Source organism: Malaya genurostris, chromosome 1 (genome assembly GCF_030247185.1).
Source record: "Malaya genurostris strain Urasoe2022 chromosome 1, Malgen_1.1, whole genome shotgun sequence".
In the NCBI taxonomy this organism is placed as follows: Eukaryota; Metazoa; Arthropoda; class Insecta; order Diptera; family Culicidae; genus Malaya; species Malaya genurostris.
The window spans coordinates 135,691,423-135,716,634 of record NC_080570.1 but is presented as its reverse complement, the minus strand read 5'-3'; the positions used below and the strand labels follow the sequence as shown (position 1 = coordinate 135,716,634).

General features: G+C 36.9%; 1 protein-coding gene across 9 annotated transcripts in view; it reads right to left on the bottom strand.

Moving 5' to 3' along the window:
- Positions 1-25,212, bottom strand: part of LOC131425853 (integrin alpha-PS2) — a 167,662-nt gene that overhangs the window by 66,793 nt on the left and 75,657 nt on the right. For 8 of the 9 annotated variants that reach the window (XM_058588085.1, XM_058588084.1, XM_058588090.1 and 5 more), the window contains exon 4: positions 14,058-14,155. In XM_058588085.1, coding sequence (XP_058444068.1) covers positions 14,058-14,155 — 98 coding nt within the window. Of the gene's footprint in view, positions 1-14,057; positions 14,156-18,924; positions 20,009-25,212 lie in introns of those variants that run through there. The other variant, XM_058588092.1, reaches the window with a different exon arrangement.

Genomic DNA, 25,212 nt, shown 5'->3' with positions numbered 1-25,212 from the left:
TTCCGCAATTCTGAGATTTTTTTGTGTAGGGAAAATTCTAAACCTACTTGTATTGTGTAATGGGGAAAAGAAACTTATATACTAACTTACTAATTAATACAGAGAGCGAATCGATTCAATTGAAGATTGCATCGATTTTTGTCGGAATTTGCTTATAATATTATGTGACATAACATCTAATGGTTCTATATTTGTGAGTCTGTGTAACTCATTTGTACTAAACCATGGAGGACGCTTCAAAATCGTTTTCAGAATTTTATTCTGAATCCTTTGAAGCGTTTTCTTCCTGGTGGAACAACAACTTGACCAAATTGGTACTGCATAAAGCATGGCTGGTCTGAAAATTTGTTTATAAATTAACAATTTGTTTTTTAGACAGAGCTTAGAATTTCTGTTTATAAGAGGATATAAACATTTAACATATGTATTACACTTTGCCTGGATTCCTGCAATGTGATCCTTGAAAGTCAGTTTTTTGTCATACGTTAAACCTAAGTATTTAGCTTGATCAGACCATGTCAAATCCAAGCCATTCAATTTGAGAATGTGATTATTGTTTGGTTTAAGAAAAGAAGCTCTTGGCTTATGAGGAAAGATAATTAATTGCGTTTTTGCTGCATTTGGTTTAATTTTCCATTTTGACAGATAATCACTGAAAATATTTAAACTTCTTTGTAGGCGACTGCAGATCACTCTTAGATTTCTACCCGTGGCTAACAGACATGTGTCGTCACAGAATAGCGATTTCTGACAACCAACGGGTAGATTTGGAAGATCAGAAGTGAAAATATTATACAAGATTGGAGCTACGCTCGAACCCTGCGGAACACCGGCTCGTACGGGTAGCAATTCAGATTTACAATTCTGATAGCTAACCTGAAGAGTACGATCAGTTAAATAATTTTGAATCATTTTGATCAAATAAATAGGAAACTGGAAATCAGACATTTGAGCTAATTGGTCGATAACTTGATGTTTCTGCTGGATTTTTATCAGGTTTCAGGATAGGAATTACTTTAGAGTTTTTCCATCTTTTTGGGAAGTAAGCTAATGAAAAACACTTGTTCGATGTACGTTGCTACTATGTGAGTTTTAGTGTGGCTAAAGCAAGATCAGAGTGGCGAAATGGTAGCGCGTATGCACGGAATGCATAAGAACGCAGGTTCGAGTCCTGTCTCTGAGCGTATCTTTTTCCAAAAAAATTCATCTTTTCTGTTAGTTTTTCTTTCACTTGGCTTCTCCAATATATATTTCCGCTCAGTCATTGCAAAAACTGAAAAACACTTGTTGAAAATTTTAACCAGGAGTCTCAAGGCAACATCGGGAAGATTTTTAATAAGAATATTAAAAATTCCATCATTACCAGGAGCCTTCATGTTTTTGAGTTTCCTAATAATTGATTTAATTTCATCAAAATTCGTCTCAATAATGTCATCGTGTGATAACACTTGGGTTGAAATATGCTCATATTTCAGTGAGACTTCATTTTCAATAGGACTCACAACGTTCAAATTAAAATTGTGTACACTCTCGAGCTGCTGAGCAAGTTTTTGATCTTTTTCGCCATTTGTAAGAAGTATTTGATTTCCTTCCTTGAGAGCAGGAATTGGTTTCTGAGGTTTCTTAAGAACCTTAGAAAGTTTCCAGAAAGGATTAGAATATGGTTTAATTTGTTCAACTTCTTTAGCGAAATTTTCATTTCGCAAAAGAGTAAATCTATGTTTAATTTCTTTTTGTAAATCCTTAACTATGTTTTTCATAGCAGGATCACGAGAACGTTGATATTGTCGTCGACGAACATTCTTCAACCGAATGAGCAGTTGAAGATTGTCATCGATGATAGGAGAATTTAATTTAGTTTGAGCATTGGGAACTGAAAGATTTCTTGCTTCGATAATGTAATTATTCAAATTATCAATTGCTGTGTCGATGTCCGCAGAATTTTCTAAAATAGTTTCATGATCCACATGATTTTCAATGTGAGATCTGTAATCCAACCAATTAGCTCTATGATAGTTGAATATAGAACTAATTGGATAAATTAAAGCTTCGTTGGAAAGTCTGAATGTTACAGGAAGATGATCTGAGTCAAAGTCAGCATGTGTAATCGGATCACTACAAATGTGACTTTGATCTGTTAGAACCAGATCAATTGTAGACGGGTTTTTCACGGAAGAGAAACAAGTAGGATTACTGGGATGAAGAACTGTGAAGTAACCAGCTGAGAGTTGATTATGAAGTATTTTACCATTACTGTTATTTTGCCTACAATTCCACTGGACATGCATTTAAGTCCCCTATTACGAAAAATTTCGGTCGATATCTTGTGAGTTTTTGCAAATCGCCTTTAAAGAAATTTAATTGTTCGCCGGTGCATTTAAATGGCACGGACCGTTTGTTGTTGTTTTTTCTCTTACAAAATAGTGTGAAAATTAAGTGTTACCTTTACATATAAAGAAAATTTGTTGTTATTCTACGAGAACTAGAAGTATTGTGCAGGTATGTAGTGTTAGTTTAAACAAATAAGTGGAAAAAACTTCAGAAATTCTTCAGTAAAACTAGTCCAACGGGGCTCCAACTCCTCATGTTAAAAATGGCTCAACAATGGACCTCTGTCTGACGGGTTTGTTGAACGAAAAAAATGGCATTCGGTTCAACTGTCTGTTTCAAAATCGGCAAACGAAGGTTGGCCTCCCGTTGAACGATTGATTGGACTTTCATTGGACCAATGATCCAACGTATTGGACCAATGAAGGACCACCGTTGAACGTTTTTTTCTAAGAGGGTAACCTCCGCCAGTTTATCCCTTGAAGTAACAAAATATCTCTTACAATTGAATGAGAGAGCGGCTTTCGACTGAGATTCATGTAAACATTCGAACTGGTTCAAGATAATCGATGAAAGGTAAGTCAGTCAAGATAACTGAAATATCAATTGCAAAATAAACATAAATTAATTCTACCCTCTTTCAGTTTTTATTTTTAATATTTCGAAACACATCTCAATACATTTCAAACAGTGGAAATTATCGATTTTCACAAATTGAAAACTCAAATGAGAACCGCCACCCTCTATTTATCATTATGGTCGGAGAGAGTTTTGTGTTATTTTATGTATATGCCTATTCATTCTCACTTGTTCACTACCCACAGTGAAAACAATGATACAGGTAGACTACTTGGCATTACAAAACTTCAGGTAAATAGATCTAATAATTTTCGATTGAAATAAAGTTTTACTGCACTGCTGAGGCCTCTTGCAACACAAACCGGTAACCGCCTCATTTACCCTGTCTACTCAAAACTAGGCTTATTTGCCTTAATTTAGTCCGAATGAGTCCGAGAACAAATCGATGCGGCGAAGTCTTATTCGACATTTTTTTTCATTTGCGCCCAGTTGACGGAAAAGTATTGCAAAAATTTTGCAAGATTGATATATTCAAAAGAATGCTCGATTAGTATCTAAAAAAGTCAACTAGCTTTCCTGAAAATCTCATTTTTATTTATTTCAAATCTATTCCAATATTAAGGCGAACTAGCATTCGGCGAAACGGCTTTCGGCGATATGGCTCTGACCCATATTTTTTATTACAACCATTTAAAAAACCGAAAAAAAAGTTTGGTCATTTTCAAAAGATAATTATTTATTTATTTATTTTGGAGCAGGGAGAAGCCCGACGGAGATGAAATTTGGCAATCTCTCTCTCCAGCAGTCATAAAACCTCCTCATCATTTGTATCAACAGATTACAATGATCCAACAGACACATTTGGGCTTAACACTAACAATTAACTAGTTGATGACACTAAGTATTGCAGGTCAGTAATACCGCTCTTGCTTAAAAGGTGAGAGAGAAGAAAAAAGTGAATAGGTAAATGTTATATAAGGGTTGGTGAGGAGGTGGGGCGGTAAGCGAGAGTGGGCTAACGACGGTGTTAGAATCAGCATGTAGATCTAATTAGTGACCAGGAAGATGGTGGAAGACAGAGAAATCGACGGGGTTAGAATCGGCATGAAGATCTGGTTAGTGATCGAAAAACGGATGGTGGATGAAAAAGAAAAAGTAGAAGGGACGACCGAGTCAATTTCGACGAGCGAATCTAGTTAGTTTCCAATGGAGATTGTGGAGAGATGGAATGGGAAAGATCACAATAATCCAGCAGATACCATGTCATAAACTTATTACTGATAATTAAAACTATCTCTATTACTAACCTTAATACTTAAGAAGCAGAGAAGTAATTCAGAAACAATTTTTTCACGGTGTTGCGAGATAAGTGAAAATCGAACAAGTGAGAACATCGATTAAATAGACGGCACATACTAGAAAACGGTTCGTTATAGCCATAATTAGTGCGAGCAGATTGAATTCTGAGGAATGGATGAGATCGAAGGTTGCGAAAATTAATAGCTAGGTTCAGTTTATGCAACAATTCGGGGCAATCAGTTTGAGATTGTAACAAATCCACGAAAATAGCTTTATAGATGTCTTGGCGTACGGATAACAAGTCTAAATCAATAAGTTTACAGCGCTCACTATAGTTGGGAAGGTTGTTGGGATCCCTCCAAGGAAGACTGCGAAGCGTAAACCGAATAAATTTATGCTAAATAGCTTCTATGCGTTGGATGTCGAGTTGACAATAGGGAGCCCAGACGACTGCAGCATACTAGAGGATAGAGCGAACCAGTGCACAATATAGTGCTTCAAGACAATATATGTTATTAAAGTTCTTTGTAATGCGAAATATGAAGCCTAGCATCTTGGAAGCCTTAGAGATCGTACATTCTACGTGATTCCTAAAATTAAGTTTTGAATCCAACAGAACTCCCAAACCCTTGACAGTCGATTCTCGTTTGAGAATAGTCTGGGAAATGGTATAGTCGAATACAACTACTGTGCGTTTACGTGAGAAAGAAATGACGGAACATTTTGAAGCGTTCAGGACCATTCTATTGAGGTTGCACCAACTGGAGAAGATATCTAACTGTTTCTGCAGGAATCTGGCATCTTCCATGTCTTTAATAGGATGATACAATTTAAAATCGTCGGCGAATGATAGTTTTTTACATTGCAGCGCAAGGTTCAAATCATTGAGATATAGCAAAAATAAAAAGGGTCCGGGGTGACTACCTTGAGGTACCCCCGAGTTAGTGAGAAAGGGTGCGGCTGTGCAGTACCATTTTGGAACATAGTCCGCCTATGTTACGAGAAAGGTTCATCCATATCTGAGAGGGTGCTGCCAACTCCGAATACAGTCTGACGCAAAATGCATTTCACAAAAAAAGCACAGTAGTACGCTAACCAGAATAATTTAGATTAGGATTATTTTTGTGCCTTCGATGGTGATTTACATACCAGCAGAACAGAATTTGTTCAGCATCTTAAACTGTCAACAAGCTCACTAAAACTAATCGAATGATTGTGCGTTGCATATTCCGCGCACGTCAAACCCTCAGGTTTCAGGTTCCAAAACCTCGTTGGAATAGAAAGGATTACCCGATCCTTCTAATTGAATGATTGTAAGCTTGAGGCAGCCCATCCGTTCCTGCACTCGTCAATCATCATTATCCATTTAATCAACCCGAAAAAAAACGCGAGTGCTATAATAAATACCGTATTGGTGGTGATGGTGGTCGCGAGCAAGGTTCACTGTCTGTTCACCAGAACAACAGATAAAGCCGTCTTTTGCCGCGAAGCAGATGCGGGGCAGAGGGGAGTGATCATCATCATCATCATCGTCAAATTATCGCCGCCTAAACAGCGAAACCGCCAACCAGCACAAGACAAATGGTCAGAGAGAAAACAAAACCGCAGATCCGCTCACGTTCGGCTGGCTGGCAGTGAATGAAGATAACAAGAAAGTAACGACGGGAAAGAGAAAGAAGCGATCGCGGATAACAAAAGCCACACGAACGCAATCGAAGAGCATCCAAACGCATTCGTGTCGGCAAACGAGGATAGGTTTCAAGATAAGCGAAATTGTTGATTGAAGCCGAACGGAAAAGGCGGACTTCCCATGGACATTTCAACAAATTGAATATTAAACAATTTTAAATCGCAACCGAGATGGTTAGCATGCCGAAGCAATAATATCTACCGCGTCGAAGCCAATTTCGAATCCATTGAATCGTCTCTATTAATGTGAAGACAAAGACCATTGTTGGCGGTGGGACTATTTCTCTTTCCAACCGGAAAACCGTCCCGCCCGGTAACAGATTAAGTGGGAAAGATTATCGCTATTTATCTGGGATCGATTATATTGCTATTCACGGATGGTTACAAATTGAGTGAAGTTGACCTTCAAAGCTAAATTTGTTGATTTATTACACATTTAAAGTAGGAAACTAATTTTGTATTCTACGAAAACATTTTGTCATTTCTCAGATTGATTCAGAACTACGTTATTGCTCAAACAGTGCTTACGTGTCTTACCATGTCCATGCTTTATGGCATCCAGTATGCTGTGTCACACAAGTCAGCACGAGGTAGCTATGGAAATGTAGTTATTTGTAGAAAATCACATGGCGTTGACATTTATAGGTCTTCCCCGCTGGAGAGAATAAAATGACCTGTTTACTTTATTGGGCATTCTACTGTGGGGTTGACAGTTCAGTGCATTGCCGCGCTGTTATAGTAATTCTACCCACTGCTGTCTGATCACGCTTTTTAACGGGCTCGTTGTTTTTTCCATATAAAGAAGGACCCAGAATGCATCAAAACGAACACGAACAACGTTTGTGTAATGAAACTTGAATTTCAATTCTATTCTTGTGACCTTTTCAGTGAGGAGTTAAATAGTGCAATCGATGACAATCGACGATATGACAGTCAATGTAACATAATAAGTTATGTACTATAATCTACGCGAGCTGGCAATTATTACTTACTCGATATTCGATCATATATTTGCTTGGTTGGAATTTTTTTCCTAATTTGTTATTTGATAAGAAAGCAGAGATGCCAGGTAAAAATTTCAAATATCTTCAGACAGAGCTTCAAACGTCAGTAAATCCACAAAAATGTCTGCAGTCAGCAATTTCCCTAGAAAGTATTTCTTGCAGGAAGCAATTGCTCTATAAAGTATGATACACTAAACTGACTTGGCGAGCAAAAAAAACATGTCGCGGCAATTTCAAAAGTCTGTAAATTTTGACGAAAGTCTCCGAAAAACCCGATTTTCAGAAATCTGCAAAAAAAGTCTGCAATAAACAATGTCTACAGCACTATTAACGAAAGCTGCAGATTAACAGACAAATCTGCAGACCTGGCAGCTCTGTTACCGCTGTTGCACAAGTTTGAATTGTCATTTTACTGTCAACAGATAGCGCATAAAATCTGTTCAATAGGGCATCTGCGGTATGCGATGATTTGCTTGATCAACCAATAGCACCGAGCGCAAGACTGAATTGCTTGAAAAAAAAACCTGTTTTAATCCACCTAGTGATGTTATGATGCCTTTCTGATATAATTCATCTTTTCATTACTATTACTACGAATGAAAAAGTTTGTTTAGACATACACTAGCAAAATCTTTTTAAAGGTGACGGTTTAAAGTTTCAAACACATCTCACCTTATTGTTCCGGAACCGAAAGTCAGATCCGAACAAAAGTCAAAGGCAGCCTGTTTTTGCAGAGGTAGACTCTTTTATTTGAGGGTAACTTTGTGAAAATAGACTCATCTCTCTCAGAGAAAATGAGGAGAGCTCCGTTTTTGAGATCCGAATTTCTGATACTTCCGGAACCGGGAGTTCTGAAATCGGTTTGTTTGACTAGCAACTAGCGTAACCTATGAATTGAAACCATTTTGAATCAAATTTAAAAGAATTGTCACGTTTTTTTTTTTTGCATAATCGCTCTACATCACAAGTTGCAATTTCCTACACACGGATCTCGGTAATTTCGCCGTAAGCCGTTTCATCGAAAGCAGAAAACCATTTCGCCGAAAAGGTAAATTCGCTGCTTTCTTTGCCTTTATACCGTAATTGGAATTGATTCAAGATAATGGCAAATGCAAGATGATAGTGTTCACGCCCGTTTTGTTGATCTAACATCTCACTTCCGAAATATGTCATGTTTAAAATAACGGAAAAAGTAATTTCCCTGTGTTTAATCCAAAAAATAATGAATGTATTATCCAAAGATTGGTTTAAGGTTCGTAGAACGGAATTCCCAAGAAAACTTGTTGACTTTATTAGCTACTAAGAACCAAAGCATTTGCTTTGGTGTATCTACCAGACAAATTATTGCGGTATTTTCCGTTCACCGATTGCAAAAGGAAAAAAATCGGCGAAACGACTTTCGACGAAATGACCCTTTCGGCGAGACGGCTTTTGGTGAAGTGACATTCGACGATATTACCCGCTCCGAAACCATAAGCTTGTAATTCCGGAACCGGAAGTCATGTCTGGATGAAATTCGATGAGAAAATAAGAGATTGTCAGACATTTCATTTGAACCTAAGCTTGTGAAAATTAGGTAAGCAGTCTCTGAGAAAACCGAGTGCACTTTATTAGTTCATTTTGCACATTTTATACTGTAGCTCCGGAACTGGAAGTGGAATTCACATGAAATTCATTCACAAGCTAAGGAACTATAAGACCTTTAATTTTAATCTAAGTTGAAGAAAATCGATAAGGCGGTCTTTTAGAAAATAGAGTGACCTTTTTTCATTTTTTTGCATATTTTACCCCGTTACTCCCGTACCGGAAGTTCGATCCGGGTAAAATTCAATAGCAACCTATTGGACCAAGCGACTTTTCATTTGAATCTAAGTTTGTAAATATCTGTCTAGCCATCCTCGAGAAACCCTTTTCGATACATACACAAACAAACACAAACATTTTTCGTACTGAACGAACTGAGTCGAAGTACGGAAAACGTCCGGGCTTCTCTTCAAAAGTTGGTTTTCACAGTGATAGCATAGCCTTATTATATGAGAAAGGCAAAAACAAATTGGTTCATACTGGATTTATATTCGAAATATCGTTTTCGTTTTTGCCTTTCTCTATAGGAAGGTATTAGAACTGCTGCAAAAACCGACTTTCGAACGGAGCCTCGGAGACCCATAGTGTTATATGTTTCGCGGAGATGGCTTATCCGATTTTAACAAGCTATTGTTAGGCCATTGATCAAGTTTGAAGATCAAATGGCTGTGACTTTTGGTTCCGGAGATATGATGGTATAAGTGACGTAACCGACAAAACACGTTGATTTTTACCACTCTTATATAAATATAAGATATAATTATATATATTATATCACCTCTATTTTCGTAAAGCTCTAGTGCTCAAACGTTTAAGCACCTCGAAAAAAGTCCTCATGCAACATTTGAGCTAAATCGGACATGTGTAAGGGGTGCTGTCAAGCGGTTAAAGTTTGAAAATTTTTGATCTTGAAAAAGCACCATAGGGGGGAGTACATGAAATTTCCAAAATCGCAAAAAAAAATTTGTTGCCAAAGTCTCAAAACTGCATGACACGTCGACAATATTATATTACAAATATTATATTACCAGTATTACTTCTCATAAAAAACACATAACTTCAAAAATTTGCATAAAAATTCACATAATCTTAAAAACTCGCATAGGAAACAAGCGGTTCATCACATTTTTTTATTTTTAATGTAATTTAACTTCGAAATTCAGCCAACCCAGCCAGCAATCCTTCTCATTTCTTTTTTTCGTGAATACGACTTACTTTACTATGGAGCGCCTTTTCAAATAGAGCAATTCCAGAAATGCTTAGCAGATCACTAGACTCGACCTTCTCTGATTTGGATGAAATTTTGCACATGGCTTCAGTATGGCAAACCATAAGTTTTGAACCGATTGAGTGGTCAATCCGACTCACGACTGATTTTTAAAAAGGGCGTATGTATTTTTGCATTTCACAAAAATCGCCTTTTTCAAATCGTTGTAACTCGGAAACCGCTAATTGTACACGTTAAATAAAAATTATCAAAAAAATTAAAACCATGCTTTTTTCATTAAACTTTTTCGGATTATTTTGTAATTATTGAAAAAAAATATCAAAATTTTTTTTCAGTGTATATTTTTTTCAGAGTGCCCAATCGATTCCCTACAACATCTTCCTGAACGCTATATTTGTACAATTAACGGTTTCCGAGTTACAACAATTTGAAAAAGGCAATTATTGTGAAATGCAAAAATACATACGCCCTTTTTTTAAAATCAGGCGTGAGTCGGATTGACCTCTTCATCGGTTCCAAACTTATGGTTTGCCATACTGAAGCCATGTGCAAAGTTTCATCCAAATCGAAGAAGGTCGATTCAGATTTTGTCACTTTTTCGTCTACTCATTCCTGGAATTGCTCAATAACTTAAAATTGAAGTTCTAAAATGTTTGGTATGAACGAAGGTGATGGTGAAATTCAATGCCAAAATAAGGCGTACAAAGTTCCAGCCGCATGAATTGAACGAATCATCGCACAAAGCGTATCGCGTAAAGCGGCATATAGTAATCAGCAGTTTTTCAAAGAAAGGCGAATCTAACATTGACAGCAAATGGAGAATAACATCGATGAATGTGTCGACTTTGGTTTCCATTCCTATTTAGAAATTATCGTATATTCCCAGATCAATTTTTGATAAATCGATGAACTGTTGGATTATCTTTAAAAGGAATGCAATTTTTCACTAAACAATTTAATTTAAAAAGTGTTTCGGCTTTTTTTTTAATTGTTTACTTTTACGCTCCCTGTGTGAATTATAAAGTTACGCCCTCGCTGCATTTGAAACTGGCTGGTTCCCGAGACTAAGACAAATCTGCGGGTAATTTTATCGTCTCATTTACTATTTGCAGTAATAATGAGTTCAGAAACCTTCTAAAATAACGAAAATAAATAGTTTCACTCTGCCTTTCTAGCATAAAGACTGTCCCAGAAAGTATGGACGCAACCAAAAACCGCAATGGTTCAGAATCTGTCAATTTTTATGGCTGCGTCCTGTTGTTTACACTCTTCTCTAACCACTTGTGCAGTTGGTTATTCGTTTTCATTAGTTTGTTTCGAAATGCGTGGACTTTCAGAAGAACAACGTCGAAAAATTGTGTTCAAATGGTGCACAGAACGCGGACTGTCACTGAGAAAGATAGCAAAAATGGAAGGAGTAAGTGAAAAAGCCGTGCGAAATGCAATCAGGAAGTTCGGTGAGGATAACACCTTTGAAACTAAACCGAAAATGGGTCGAAAAAAGGGTCCTGCTAACCCTCAGTTCGATAAACGATAAACGTGGCCAAAAAAGGGGGCACTTCGAAGTCAAATGTTCTTCGCGCTAAAGAACGTTTGAATCTTCGAACCTATAGGAAGCAGAAACAACCAAAACGTAGTCCAAAACAAGAAGCATCGATCAGGCCGAGGGCTCGAAAGCTGTACAATACGATTCTTGCTGGAAATTTGAACTACATAATCATGGACGACGAAACCTACGTGAAACTCGATTACAAATCCTTGTCGGGATCACAATATTATACGGTGCGAGAAGGGCAAGTGTTAAACCAGTCCGAGACATCGATTGAAGTCGAAAAATTTGGTGAGAAAGCTATGGTCTGGCAAGCAATTTGTAGCCGCGGTCAGATTTCGAAATCCTTCATCACCACTGCTTCAATGAACAGCGAAATATACATCAAGGAATGTATACAAAAACGACTTCTACCCATGATTCGAAGCCACAAGGATCCTGTTGTCTTCTGGCCAGATCTTGCTTCTTGCCACTACTCAAAATCAACGGTAGAATGGTATACTACCAAAAATGTCACTTTCGTCCCGAAAGACATAAATCCCCAAAATTTCCCACAACTTCGACCAATTGAGGAATTTTGGGCATTAACAAAGGCACATCTTAGGAAACATGTCTCGGCAGCCGAAAACATTCAACAGTTCGAAAAAGATAGGAAAAAAGTGTCAAAACTTGTCGCCAAGAAGTCTGTACGGAATTTAATGAGGAACGTTCGCAAGAAGGTGCGCCAGCTAGTCTACAATGGCTAAGCAGTAAATGTTGAGAATAATATTCTGTTGTTGTAGTCTAATATTATCAGTATATCGAATAAAATTTGAATATCTAACACTTGTGAATTATTTGCAGCGAAATCAAAGTGCGTCCATACTTTCTGGGACAGTCTTTAGGAGTTAACCTAAGATTGTGCTTAGGGCGCATAACCGTTTTTACTTTTCTTTATGTTTCCTCCTAGGCTCGTCAGTGCAGAGCAGCTCAAATTGAACTGCTTAGTGCAAAATTAAACAGTTCAACTTGAACCGCTAAGCAGGCGTAACGTTAATGCTATTTGCAACACACTTTTTAATTGGCACCTAAGTATTAGTCGAAAAAAACCTTTTTCGTTCGGCACGTCAGCAAAGACAGTTTTGTTTAAGTTTGCACTAAACGGGTCAATTTGAACTGCTCTGCACTGACGAGTCTAAGACGAAACGTAAAGAAAATTAGAAATATCTAGTTCGTGAAGTGCATTCCAAAACAGTATATAAGTGGATAACATTTTACGATTGCTCATGAATTTTTGATGAAAGTCCTGATACTTTTTTCCGCGATTGGCGAGTGGATTTCAATAATTTATATGTTACAATTCTTTAACTCGGTTCGTGTTTATTTATTTAAATCGCTATACAATTTGTGTTTTCGAGACGGGTTTGACAAGTCAGTTATTGAAATTAATGTCACATTAATACCTAACTTAGATCGTAGATGGCTAAAAACAATTTATTGTGGATTTTCCAGATTATAAATAAATTGAAACATTGCATTTTGGATTTAATCGGTCCTGTCCCATAATTTTTTTGCTCGTTTGTGTTCCGCCTTATAATTGTACCGTTACAATTATGCAAGTGACGCATTGAAAGTTTGCAAAATTCACACAATCAATCAACTAGTCCATGCGATTATCAATATTCGGATGTTTGGAAAAAGTATGTCGGTTATATTCGTATTCACGCCATGCAGTTATGTCTCTGACATTATCCTCCCGCCTTTTTTTGTTGGTGTGACGTGAAACCGTCATTTGCTGAGCTTTATCCAACGGAAGACGGTTTTGGAAAAGGTAAATTATTGAAATTGTGAAGGTAAAACTTTGCGAAACACATACCCCAGCGACTGAACTCTTACTACATGCAAACTATCTCCAACTCGTAAAATTCGTTCATCGAACAACTCTACACATTTTCTTTTCTATTGGTTATCTATCATTTGAGATTCATTGTATCCCTTTGCATTATCATTATTTTTAAGTAATCAGCATATTTTGGGATTTCCTCGACGATAGCAAAGATGTAAAATCGAGTCAATGGATCAATTAAATAACGGTTTCTCAATTCTCAATAGAGATCAAAATCTTTTATTTTTTATTACCGTTTTGCCAAAATCTCCCACACAAACATGTCATTTATAACTTTTTCTATAGAAACAGCAGAAGTTAATTTTCGAAAAAACTTTCCACGTCCGACACGCACGCCTACTTTGCTCGTTTTATTTGTTGGAAACTTCAATACAACTTTTTTATATGACCGAAAAAACGTAACAAATTTAGTGAACACTTTTTCAGTTGGCTCAACGATCACTGACCGGTCAGAGCATTGTCATTGACTTTTAATAATATCTGCGTTGGAAACATAGCCAATAGTAGTTTCAAAGCTCATCCAGTCAGTGGTTGAATCCATGTAAATTTGTTCCATTCAGATGATGTTTGAAAAGATGGAAATTTAACTATCAACCTATTTCCAACGAAAACCGCAAACCACTTTGAAGGAATGAGTTAATAAATCGCATGCTCAGAGCAATAAATTACTGTCCGAATAGATGGAATTAAATCGGTTGCCGAGGGACCTTCGTCGTTAATATTAACCATCATTCAATCACCTTCTAAACCGCAAACCGCGGCGATGACGACGGCAACGACGACGACGACGCCGACGTTCGAAAACAGTTCTAACGGGAAAAGTAGGCCAACTTCACCAACCGAGCTGATAGGATTCGCATCTCTCTGTCCCTGTCTATGTATGTGAGTGTGTGTGGGTATTAGTGTACTTACCACCAAAGGTCCATCCACGCCGGCACTGGCTACGGTCGCTCCGAACCACTGGTTCGACTTGGTGTCAACCTGTTCGTTTTTATCGTTGAACGAGTTTCCTAAAAAAGTGCGCCGAGGAAGAGAGAGAGAGAAAACAAAAGGAAACACTTTGAGAAACACGTTTGAACTGACTGACGGATGAGAAAAAAGAAGTGATGAATATAATTCAATTTGAACCAGAAGTCGGCAGGTGCAATAAAATTGACAGAAAACTGATGATTTTTGAGAACATTTAAAAAAGCGGTAACTGCGACTGTGGAAGAACTTTGTACACAATTATAAACACACGAATAAGACAATAATAATAAGAACATTTTCGGATGAACATCAGATAAAAAGCAATGCGTGACTATTGCATAAATAAAGTGATTTTTCCCTTATTACACTTTCACCAAATTTCTATAATGTTTTAGTGTTTAGTTTTTCTATTACTCCTGGGTATGCTGCTTAAATATTATGGCATAACGGTTCAAATTGAACTGTTGAGTTTGCACGAACCAATGTAATTCGAACTGCTTTGCACTGATGAGTCGAAAATGAAACGAGTTTAATCTGTTTTAAAATGTACAGTAAACGGAAATGCACGATTGACAAGATTTGGTGAATTTTTTGTGCGGATTTCCAGTACGAAAAAAATGGAAGAAAAAAAAATTTTGTTCCGGTTGATTATATTGTTGAAATAAACTAACTATTTATTCCATGCCAACCAAAATTGAATTAATGTTATCGGTAATGTCTATGTTGAATCAATACTGCTATACCTTTATGTCTCATTTGTGTAGTGATACAAATAAGTTTACTGTTTAAATAAGTCGTATGGAATAAATTTCATATAAACTAGAACATAACATTTTTTTCGCGCGCGCATAAACCAGAGCATTCTATTTTTGTTTCGATTATAGAGGTTTGAATGTTAATGTCATGTCGCCTCTTCGGACCAGAAAAAAACTTTCTGACCCTATGTGCGGGATTGGGAATCGAACCCAGGTGGGCTTCATTACAGGAACTAAATCATCACGCTAACCGCACGTTTGCTAACCAGAGCACTCTTTTCTCGAGCGGATAAAGTTTGTGTGTATTTTATAAGTAAAATTTTATTTGCTTCTTTCATTTCCTAGAGGGTTTTCAACAGTTCAAGCGTATATATTGATAATTACAATATTTTTGAAAATTGCATAACATTACATAGCACATTAGAAAGTTCTTGACCGGACTGAAAAAGCAGCAAATCATTGGACTAATTAAAATATCAGGACTGGATTGTGGTATGTGAATAATTCGATCGTCTTGCGATAAAAGGGCAAAATGTCTCGAAAATTGGCAATATCAATCAAAAGTTTGGTTTTCAACAATTTGAAAACGAATATAAATCGAAGTGAAAGTAGTATAAATAATAGTATCACATTAGTTTGAAAGAAATCCTTTTTATCTTCAAAACAATGATATGTATGAACATAATGAACAAAAGCGTTAGCTTAAATAACTAAATTTAAGTTCATTTATTTCAATAAAAAAGTTAGTAAATTTAAAGCACTAAAATTATCATCCTAATCTAAAGTCCGTTAATCTAAAACTGATTTTTCAAATTGAATTTACTGTGTGATTGTTTGTCCAAAAATTGACAGGAAAAAAATGTTTTTGTTATCTCTTATCAAAATATTGATGGAAACCAACTAATCCGCAGAGAAATATTAATTATAATGTTTTGAAGTTTCAAGTAGTAACATTCGCTATATTAAACCAGATTATTTTTTGTCACGATTCGTGCGGTTAGTATAAGTTCTGGTATTCGATTATACAGACTTTTTTTACATAAGATAATCGAGATTTAGTAAACTTCCAATAAGTTTTACCATGATTTAAGACCGATTTACAATAAAATACCATAAAATGGAGGAAATGGGGTAAAATAGTCATCAAAACGTTTCGTGCGGCTAGTGTAGGTTCTTCCATTCGATTCTCCAGGCTTTTTTACGTAAGATAAGCTAGACTTAGCAAACTTGCAAGAAGTTTTACCAAGACTTAAGGACGATTTACAGTTGGAGGAGGAGTTGGAGTAAAATAGCCACCAAAACGTTTCGTGCGGCCAGTGTGGGTTCTTCTAATCGATTCTCCAGACATTTTACATGAAAGAAGGCTATTCCAGAATACCGCACTCGACTTCTTTTCAAGTTACAGAGCGAATGTTATAGGAAACCCCAAAACTGCTGCAGATTTGGGGTAAAACGAGCAGTATTGCGATTCGTGCGGCCATTGTAAACCATTTCATTGAATTTCTTGGACATTTTTACATAAGAAACGCTTTAGTTTTTTTACCTGTCTCGATTAGTGCATGAGTTACAGAATTCATTGCAGTTTTTCATAGATTTTTTCCCACGGTGCAGTGTCATACATAAAGATTTATTGATAAAAAGCTTTAAATATAAATGTTCCCTTCATGTTTATTCATGTTAACTTTAATATGTGTATTAGACCGCAGAAAATTTTGTTGTTGTTGTTGCTCATTTGAATCACGATGTAAAAATTTAATATTACGGTCGTCTATACCTCCAAAATTGAAAATAGATTCAAAGTTTAAATGGTGTGTTTGAATTGACGTATCAAAATCCTGCACTCCTGTTACTTCTGTGTATGATATAAAAACTGAATAGGGTAATATTAATCAACTGCATAGCGCGCACAAAGATTGGACTTGTTATTTTTATTATTACAATTATTGTTCATCGCAGCATGCATGTTAATATTATTAGCTGTTTTTATTGATGATATTACTCCACCACGACGGTATTGCTGAATAAATTTCAAATACATCACGACGCATGGAATTTCGATGCGATCGACGAAAAAACTCACCCAACGAGCCCAAAATTATTGTTATCGGATAATCCATATCCGATAAATTTGAGTGATAATCAGCTTTGACGTTTACGTCGTTTATACCATCATATCACCAGAGTGACAGCCATTTGAACTTCAAACCTGTTTAATGAACATAGAGTAGCAATAAAACGAGCCTAACTTTGTTGAAATGTTGATTCCGAATCAGACAGTGATACTGATAACGATAAAGACATTTTTAAATTCTAAGTATAACCAAAATTTATCTTATCAAAAATAATTTGTTTTAAAATTCATTATAATATTTACAATAAATACGTGATATGAAAAGATAATACAAACTATTTTTATTTACTGTGAATCAAAAAATTTGCTTATTTCCACCCCTTGTTTATTACACGATAGGCTCTTGTGAAAGTTATAAACAGAATGCTCCGATTTTGTAACATTCGTAAGGGCCTATCGTGCGATATGCCCTAATCACATGTTGGTACCGAATTATCAACAAACAAATTGTCATCAAATTAGCCTTGAAACACGTTTCAACACCAAAGAATGGACATACATAGCAAAAAAAAAAAGAATTTAAACTATCTCGATGTGATTATCAATTGATATGCAAAAAAATTTAGACGTACTGAAACTCAAATGCAAGTTAAGGTGATGTAATCTACTAAATACGTTGTTTCGATGTGATAACGAGTGATTTATTTGCAATATTAAAACGGAAAATTAATTCATTTGATGTTCCGTACGTCTAAGTTTTTTTTTTTGCATCAATTGTTACAATTATGTTTTTGCTTTGTACTAATGTTGGAATCGAATTGTCAACAAGGAAATTGTCATCAAGTCAGCCTTGAAACAAGTTTTAAGACCAAAGAGTGAATATAGTTGTCCAAAAATAGTATACATATAAACAAAATATCATAAGTTTTAGAATGCTATCATCTTCAAGTTGTAATTTCTTTTAATTGATTCAACTGAAAAGACTAACGGATAAGTAAGAAATTTTGCAAATTTACCGAATACGATAATGTAACAGTTACACTATTTACGTAGATTCGTTGATTTCCATCGATTTTCGTGCAATATGCAATCTATTATGTCGTCATAATGACACGATTTCGTCACCCAGTTCTGGAATCCGATTACTTTTGCGATCGATGACATCAGGTTAAGAGCAAACAGAAAATCACATCCCTCACCAGCAGTTCCGAACATCATGCAAAAGCTATATTTACATTGACATTTATCATCAGGTACAGGGTTGCCATATTTTGATTTTCTGTTACAGTCCAGAAATACATTTTATAACTTTTCACCGCATTGCTAATAACGGAAACACTGTTCATTCCAAGGTTCAAAACGTTCTTCTTGGCAACTCTGTTCGCTGGACACCACAGAGCTTAGCGGTGTTATAGATTCACAGTTTACTCAACGCGCCTCCGTGTGTTTATTTCCGTTTTTGTTATTCTTCCAATATTCGATGGATTCATGCCGTCTCATGACCGGCAGCCGTTGGCCAGCATCAGCGCTCTATTTTCAAGTGTTGTTTTAACAAACATTCGAATTCGCCCGGTGTGTCTACCGGCAGGAGCGTGCAAGCAGATTACCGATCAACTAACTGCCTTCTTTTCCAGTCCGTCCACACAGTCTTTCCCAGTGAACACACATACACATTCTTCAAATAAGTTCAAAAGAACTGAACAGAAAAGAAAAAAAAACTGCAAGCTATCTTCTACATATCTATTGCTTTGATTGTACTTCACTTAATATTTGTCTACTGTACGACTTAAATACAGAACTGGTGCTACTACTTTGAGCCTATGGTCCCCGGATTTTGAGGGCTCTACGTAAGCGAATTTTGTATCTAAACTACCGCACTAGGACAGACTATTCAGACATTTAGCACTTTTAACAGTAAGTGTTATGTCTGTATAGTCTGTGACGCCGAAGCATTCACTGCTGCTAGAGATCGCATGTCACCCACCTTTTAGCGAGAGGAAGCACTGATCCAGACCTAATGGTGCAAACAAATGAGATTTAGTGTGGTTTGATTTAATATTTTCCATATTTTCCAGATCTCCACCCCGAAAAGAAGAAGAAGATAAAACTAAACCAAACTAATAGGCGATTTGAGGTTCAAACGAATGCTTACTTCATGTCACACACATGTCGAGTGTCAGTGACAGTGAAAACACAGCCAATAAATGTAGCGGATGAGTGCAGAGGTGCGATGAAATAGTGCGCTTCTCATGTTGAAGCGATCATTTTTATGGCTTTCATAGCTTGCTTTGACATTTCTGCTGCGTGAGTTTATCATTAAGCGTATATACTACTACAGAACGAATTACTACCATATCGCGATCGAAGGAAGCGTGCTTGAAACTGGTTCGCCCGCACGTGCCGATTTTTTTTTTTACATCTATGCAAGTGACAATCGATATTGTTGAGATGAAAATTGCCTACATTTTGAAGTCATTTGGTGAGTATAAGCCAACACTGGTGACGGTGACAAAGAAACAACATAAGTCAGCGATACCGATTTACTAGCCACTACTTGCCGTAAATGTCCAACTGCACGTGGGTAAGATTGAAAGTGACGTTATGCAGAGTCGTCACCTGAACCAGACTTGGAAGTTCTGTGGAATGTAAACAATGAGTGTAAAATATCGCGATTGTTTGGCCTGCGTATGTACTTTTTTTTTGCGCACTTTCAGCACATCTACCACTCTTGGCTTTATTTACTACCTTGTGGTCGGAATATGACAGTGTTTTATTTTTTTTTGTAGGAAACAAAACCCGATGGAATCAAGCTTGAGTCAGACAATTCAGCACAGAAATGTTTTTTTACGGTTTGACCGACCGGAGGAGGTTCGAAGGCCTACGGCATCATGAACTGAGCGAGCGAATACTTGCTACCTACCGCCAACGCAGATGACTCCTACACAAGGTGTATTACCTGTTCATTTCCGTTCAACTGCACCGAAGGTTGAATCAGAAAACCGGCGGTACATGACGGTTAAACGTTTGAGTTCTGTCCCAGTAAAATAAGTGTGCCAACACTACGGCACGATAAGATGCATTGCAGTGCGTATTATAGTTCTCAAAAGTGGGCAGTAAACATATGAAAATTGGATTATCATAGATACGAACTTAATTGATTGAATTTCAATTGAACTGAATAATTGAGGTTGGACGCTTTGTCGCCGCCTACCACATGAATTTGATGGCGCCGCCGAATGCATTTCATCCCACTGACGTAAATATCAATTTTCGGTTGATTTTCCAAAAGGCTGTAAGAGTAAGTGACCTATGTTCTTTGTTTACTTTCTCGTTTATTTATTATAAAGCGGTTTCCATGTTTATCACTCAAATATTTGTATAAAACGACACCCGGAACCTTCGGTTTTCAAACAGAATTAAAAAATCCAGAAAATTTTTTTTAATCACAATCACAATAATCGAAAGAGAAAGTAAACAAAGAGAAACTGTCAGTTCAACTGTAGCTATCGGGCCAATTGGATGCAAATTCGTGTTTCTGCAATAGTGCGGTGAATTGTTTATTCCGTTTTCAAGGTCATTTCGTATTCTGTTGTCTGCATCAGTGCGGTCGAGTGATAATTCGAATTAATCCGTCCTCAAGGTCGACTGTGAGCTTGTGTAAAGCAGCACTACGTGTGGTACCGTTAATCAGCGCTAGCTGGGCGCTGCGCATATATCGTTTACATATACATTAGAAACAGTGATAAATATATATATATAGTGATAAAAAGAGAAACGTTTCATTGGACAGTGTAGTGAGAGACTGAAAAAAGTGCTTTTTCCTCAAAGAGGTTTTTTGCACTTTATTGAACAGGAATATTCACCGGTTGCCTAGGACCGGGCCTTGTCGACCGTTCATCCTTTGAGAGCTAATGCTAAGGATTTTTTTTTCTTTTTCCCTGTTGTTCAGTACCACTAGATTTTTTATTGCCCCCAATATTTACCCGCACGGACACATTTCCGTGCCATGACAAAAGGCACAGAATTGCCTGACCTTCCCCTAGATGATTAAATGGATGCTTCTGATGGCAATAAATCTCGCATTAGAAGCTATTAGGTTTACATCCGGACCAAAGCCAATGGAAAAAAACTTAAACCTCCTTAGACTATCAAAGGACCTGACCTCGCGATATAATACAGTACAAAAAATTGAAAAAGTACGCCGGACAAGCTTAGGGTCTTGTAAGCCAGTACAAAACAGGCTAATGAGATCGTTCAAAGTGAGCATTTCACGCGGGAGTATCGCGTATACGTACCAGCTCGCGAAGTCGAGATAGACGGCGTGATCACCGATCCGAGTCTGACTTGCGAGGACGTTCTTAAGCATGGGGCAGGAGGTTTTAAAAACCCCATACTCAAGAACGTTAAGATACTGGACTGCAAGCAATTGCGTTCAGTATCGACCGCTGAGGATGGGACTAAGTCCTATATCCCATCAGACTCGTATCGGGTGACTTTCGCTGGCTCGGCTTTGCCTAATTACGTCCTCCTGGACCTAGTTCGTTTACCTGTTCGCCTTTTTGTGCCGCGGGTGATGAACTGCACCAATTGCAAACAATTGGGACATACAGCATCCCGTTGTTGCAATAAATCCCGGTTCCGGAGTTATGGGGTCAAATGTGCAAAAATATGAAAATGTGTGTTCTAACTTTTCTCATAGATGGCACGACCGATTTTCAAAAACTTAGGTTCAAATGAAAGGTCATGTCGTCCCATACGTAATTCCTGAATTTCATTCAGATGCGACTTAAATATTAAAAACTTATACCATCACTGAAAAGGTCGAAAAACCGTAAAAAGTTTTCTAAATCGACCTCAAATCTTTTCCAATTGATAGTTTTTATCAGTAGACGGTCAAACAAATCGATTTCGGTTATTCTTTCAAGAATCGCAGAGAATTATTTTGAAGAATACCACAGTATTATATATGATAGTATGATTGATATGAAAAAGGCATCATTACACCACTAGGTGGATTAAAACAGTTTGTGTCCTTTAAATAAGAAAATTGAACTTATATATCAACGAATCATTTAAACTTCCAATAAAATCTGCCAGTTTAGTAGTTATTTTATCTGCTCTCGAAACAATGCGACTCAGGGAATTTCTTTTTTATGGTTATAATAAGATTACGAAGATTCGACGGTAGATGAGTATAGATGAGTAATTTTTGATGGGTCAGGGCCAATACGCCGAAAGCCTTTTCACCGAGAGCGGTTTCGCCGAAAGGATTGTTTCGTCGAATAGGTCACTTTGCCATTTCGCCGAAAGGGTCAAATAACGCTTTCGGCGAAATGACTCATTAGGCGAAACGACTTTCGGTGAAATGGCTTCCAACGAAATGACCCGTTCCCATTTTTTATATAAGTTGGAATTTAATTGTTGAATCGGCTTTTAAACGTGATATTTAATAACGGATCAGGGCCGTTTCACCGAAAATCATTTAGCTGAAAGCCATTTCCTTGTTCTTTTTAAAATGAGCACGCCATGCACGTATTTAATGCGCTGAATTTTCGAGTTTTTTTTATTTACAATAGCCACTGTATCAATAATTCTGATTGTTTATTTATTTTACTAAGGGCCTGGGGTCCACTAGGAGATTGATAGTAGCTATTATCTTTCTCAGGACAGGACCAGCCAAGATGCCGGATAGAATCCGGCAGGAAAAACCTAATCAAAAATAAATCCTCTGGGTTCCTGGTTCCATGTCGTAAAATGCGACAAATGCAGGAGTTTCTTTTTTCCTTCAGTTATCAGATTTTTTTCAACATTTCACATCTGGTTACCTTGTTTTACTAAATTATCGCTTCATTCAGCAAACAGTTTTGTTTCAAAAATATTTCACGATGCAATCAATGGATGTGTGTCTGTTTGTATTAGTGAAACATATGTTTTGCATACTGTAATTTGATAGTGTCTGTGTAACATTTGTCAAATGAACGTGTTTTCAATCATTCGAGCGTCCATTTTCTATAGCCGCACACAGAGTATTGCTTTGGTTGGTTTAATTTGATAAAGTAAATCTCCCTAAAACTGCTTAAAAGTGTTTTAAGTGTTTTAAGAAAGACAGAGACGGAAATGATTGAAGTTTTCTAATTTTGCGGAATTGAAATTATTTATTAGCCGAAAAAAAATCGTGAAGTTGGCCTCAAATTCTATCATATTACTCTATAAATCAAGTACACTCTCAATTACCCAGTCTGCAAAGAAGCAGTTCGGCAGGCTTTGCGGGCTAATCCCAACATTATTCGGGCAAAAATGAACAAGGCACCAAATCTGACTGACTGTGTATAAACAGAAATGAATAGAATTCACAAGACTCAACATGGCAACTATATTTCGTTCAATTTTTGTTTATTTTGATGTTCGTTTTTCAACTCTAGCTGATCTTTTCCGATGAAAAGAAATTCAATTTAGATGGTCCCGATGGCTTTACCGGCTTTCGGCGGGACCTACGGAAGAAACCAGAGTACTTCTTCAAAAAGGAGGATTTTGTACTACACGAAAGCTTAATTTGGCATTCACATCTTGTAAGATGAACTGGACGGCATACATTGAGGTTCTTAACAGCTGCTTAATTCCTTTTAAAGCTATGTACCATCACAAAAATTACTATCGTATTCAGTACTCAGAAAAATGAATAAAGGTTTAAAGTTTGTATGGGATTTAGTACGTGGAAACTGACTATTCACAGAAAAAATCGGCTGACGATAACTCTATAGACTTTAAAAATCAATGCAAAATTTGTAGAAAATTTAATGAGGAAAAAAACTTCGAAGACTACATTGTAATCCGACATTTGTAGAAAAAGTTATTAAAGGAAAACCGACTCAAGGTCCGAACAATGGAACATTCCTTAATAACACATGGGCTGAAAAGTCCCGGGCCTAACACATAGATGGCGCTAGTTAGTTTTGCAGTCACATTTTTTTTCAGTTAATAGTAAACTTCAAAAGACAGCTGTTAAAATTTTATGATATTCTATTCATTAGTTTTTTGAGTTATTGTGCTAAGAGTGATGCTACTTTTGTTATTTTCAGAACAATGGATCAAAAACAATTTCGTGTTTTAATTTGACACTGCTCCTTGATGGGAAATGGAAAACTCCGCTCCACGAGAAACAACAATAAAACGTTGGTTTTGCTAACTTCAAACGTGCACGGTGATACAGAACGCAGTGGATGTCCAAATGAGGTGGCCAAACCAGAAAACATAAAAAAATCACAAAATCGTTTTGAATTATCGAAAAGTGAAATTGCGTCAATTGCGTTAGCTGACATCGTCAAGATATCAAAATATCGTGTTGGCTGTATATTGCATGAGCATTTGACCAAAGCTCTGTTAAAAGTGGGTGCCGCGTTTACTCACTGTTAACCAAAAACGAGAACGCGTTGATGATTCTACAACTACATGAATTGAACTTCGAATTGCTCCCACATCCACCAAATTCGTCAGATGTGGCTCCCAGCGACTACTGGCTGTTCGCAGACCTGAAAAAATGCTCAGCGGTAAGGAATTTCGCACGAATGAGTAGATTATCGCTGAAACTGAAGCCTATATTTTGAGGCAAAAGATAATCGTTCTACAAAAAAGTTTCCACAGAAAGGTTTTAAAATGCCGCAAGAAAATCCTGATTTTTTAATCAGATTCAATTTCCGGTTCCGGAGCTACGGGGTGCTTAGTGCAAAAATGTCTACTTTAGGAGGATTTTTTTTCATATTTTTGTGATGAGTAGTGAATCCTTCAAATTGATGAAAACAAATTTCCATAACGTTTCGTCTTCGACTCCACAAAGCATAACAGTTTATGTTGAAAAGTTCAACATAAACCGCTAAGCAGACGTAAAGTTCAAAAATACACCGAAGAGTATTTGTATGTTTTTAATTTGTGTTTTAAAACTCGATTTTACCCATAATTTCGATGCGATCACATGTTTAGTAAATGAAGTCAATATTTCACGATTTGTTTGCACGATTTCACGAACTTTTGCTCATATTGTGGCGCACCTGGTGGGCGGATTTGGAAGTTCGTGGCGCCCACGTGTCGGGAATTTTGTCAGCTTCACGTATGATTTTTGACATTCCGCAAATCGACTGTACTTTGTAAACAATCAACATGGAAGCCGAAAGAAGGGATAAAATTGTGCACAGTTATTTGGAAAATCCATTGTGGTCTGCATCTAGGCTAGCTAAACAGCTGAAATTGCCCAGAAATACCGTATGGCGCGTTATCA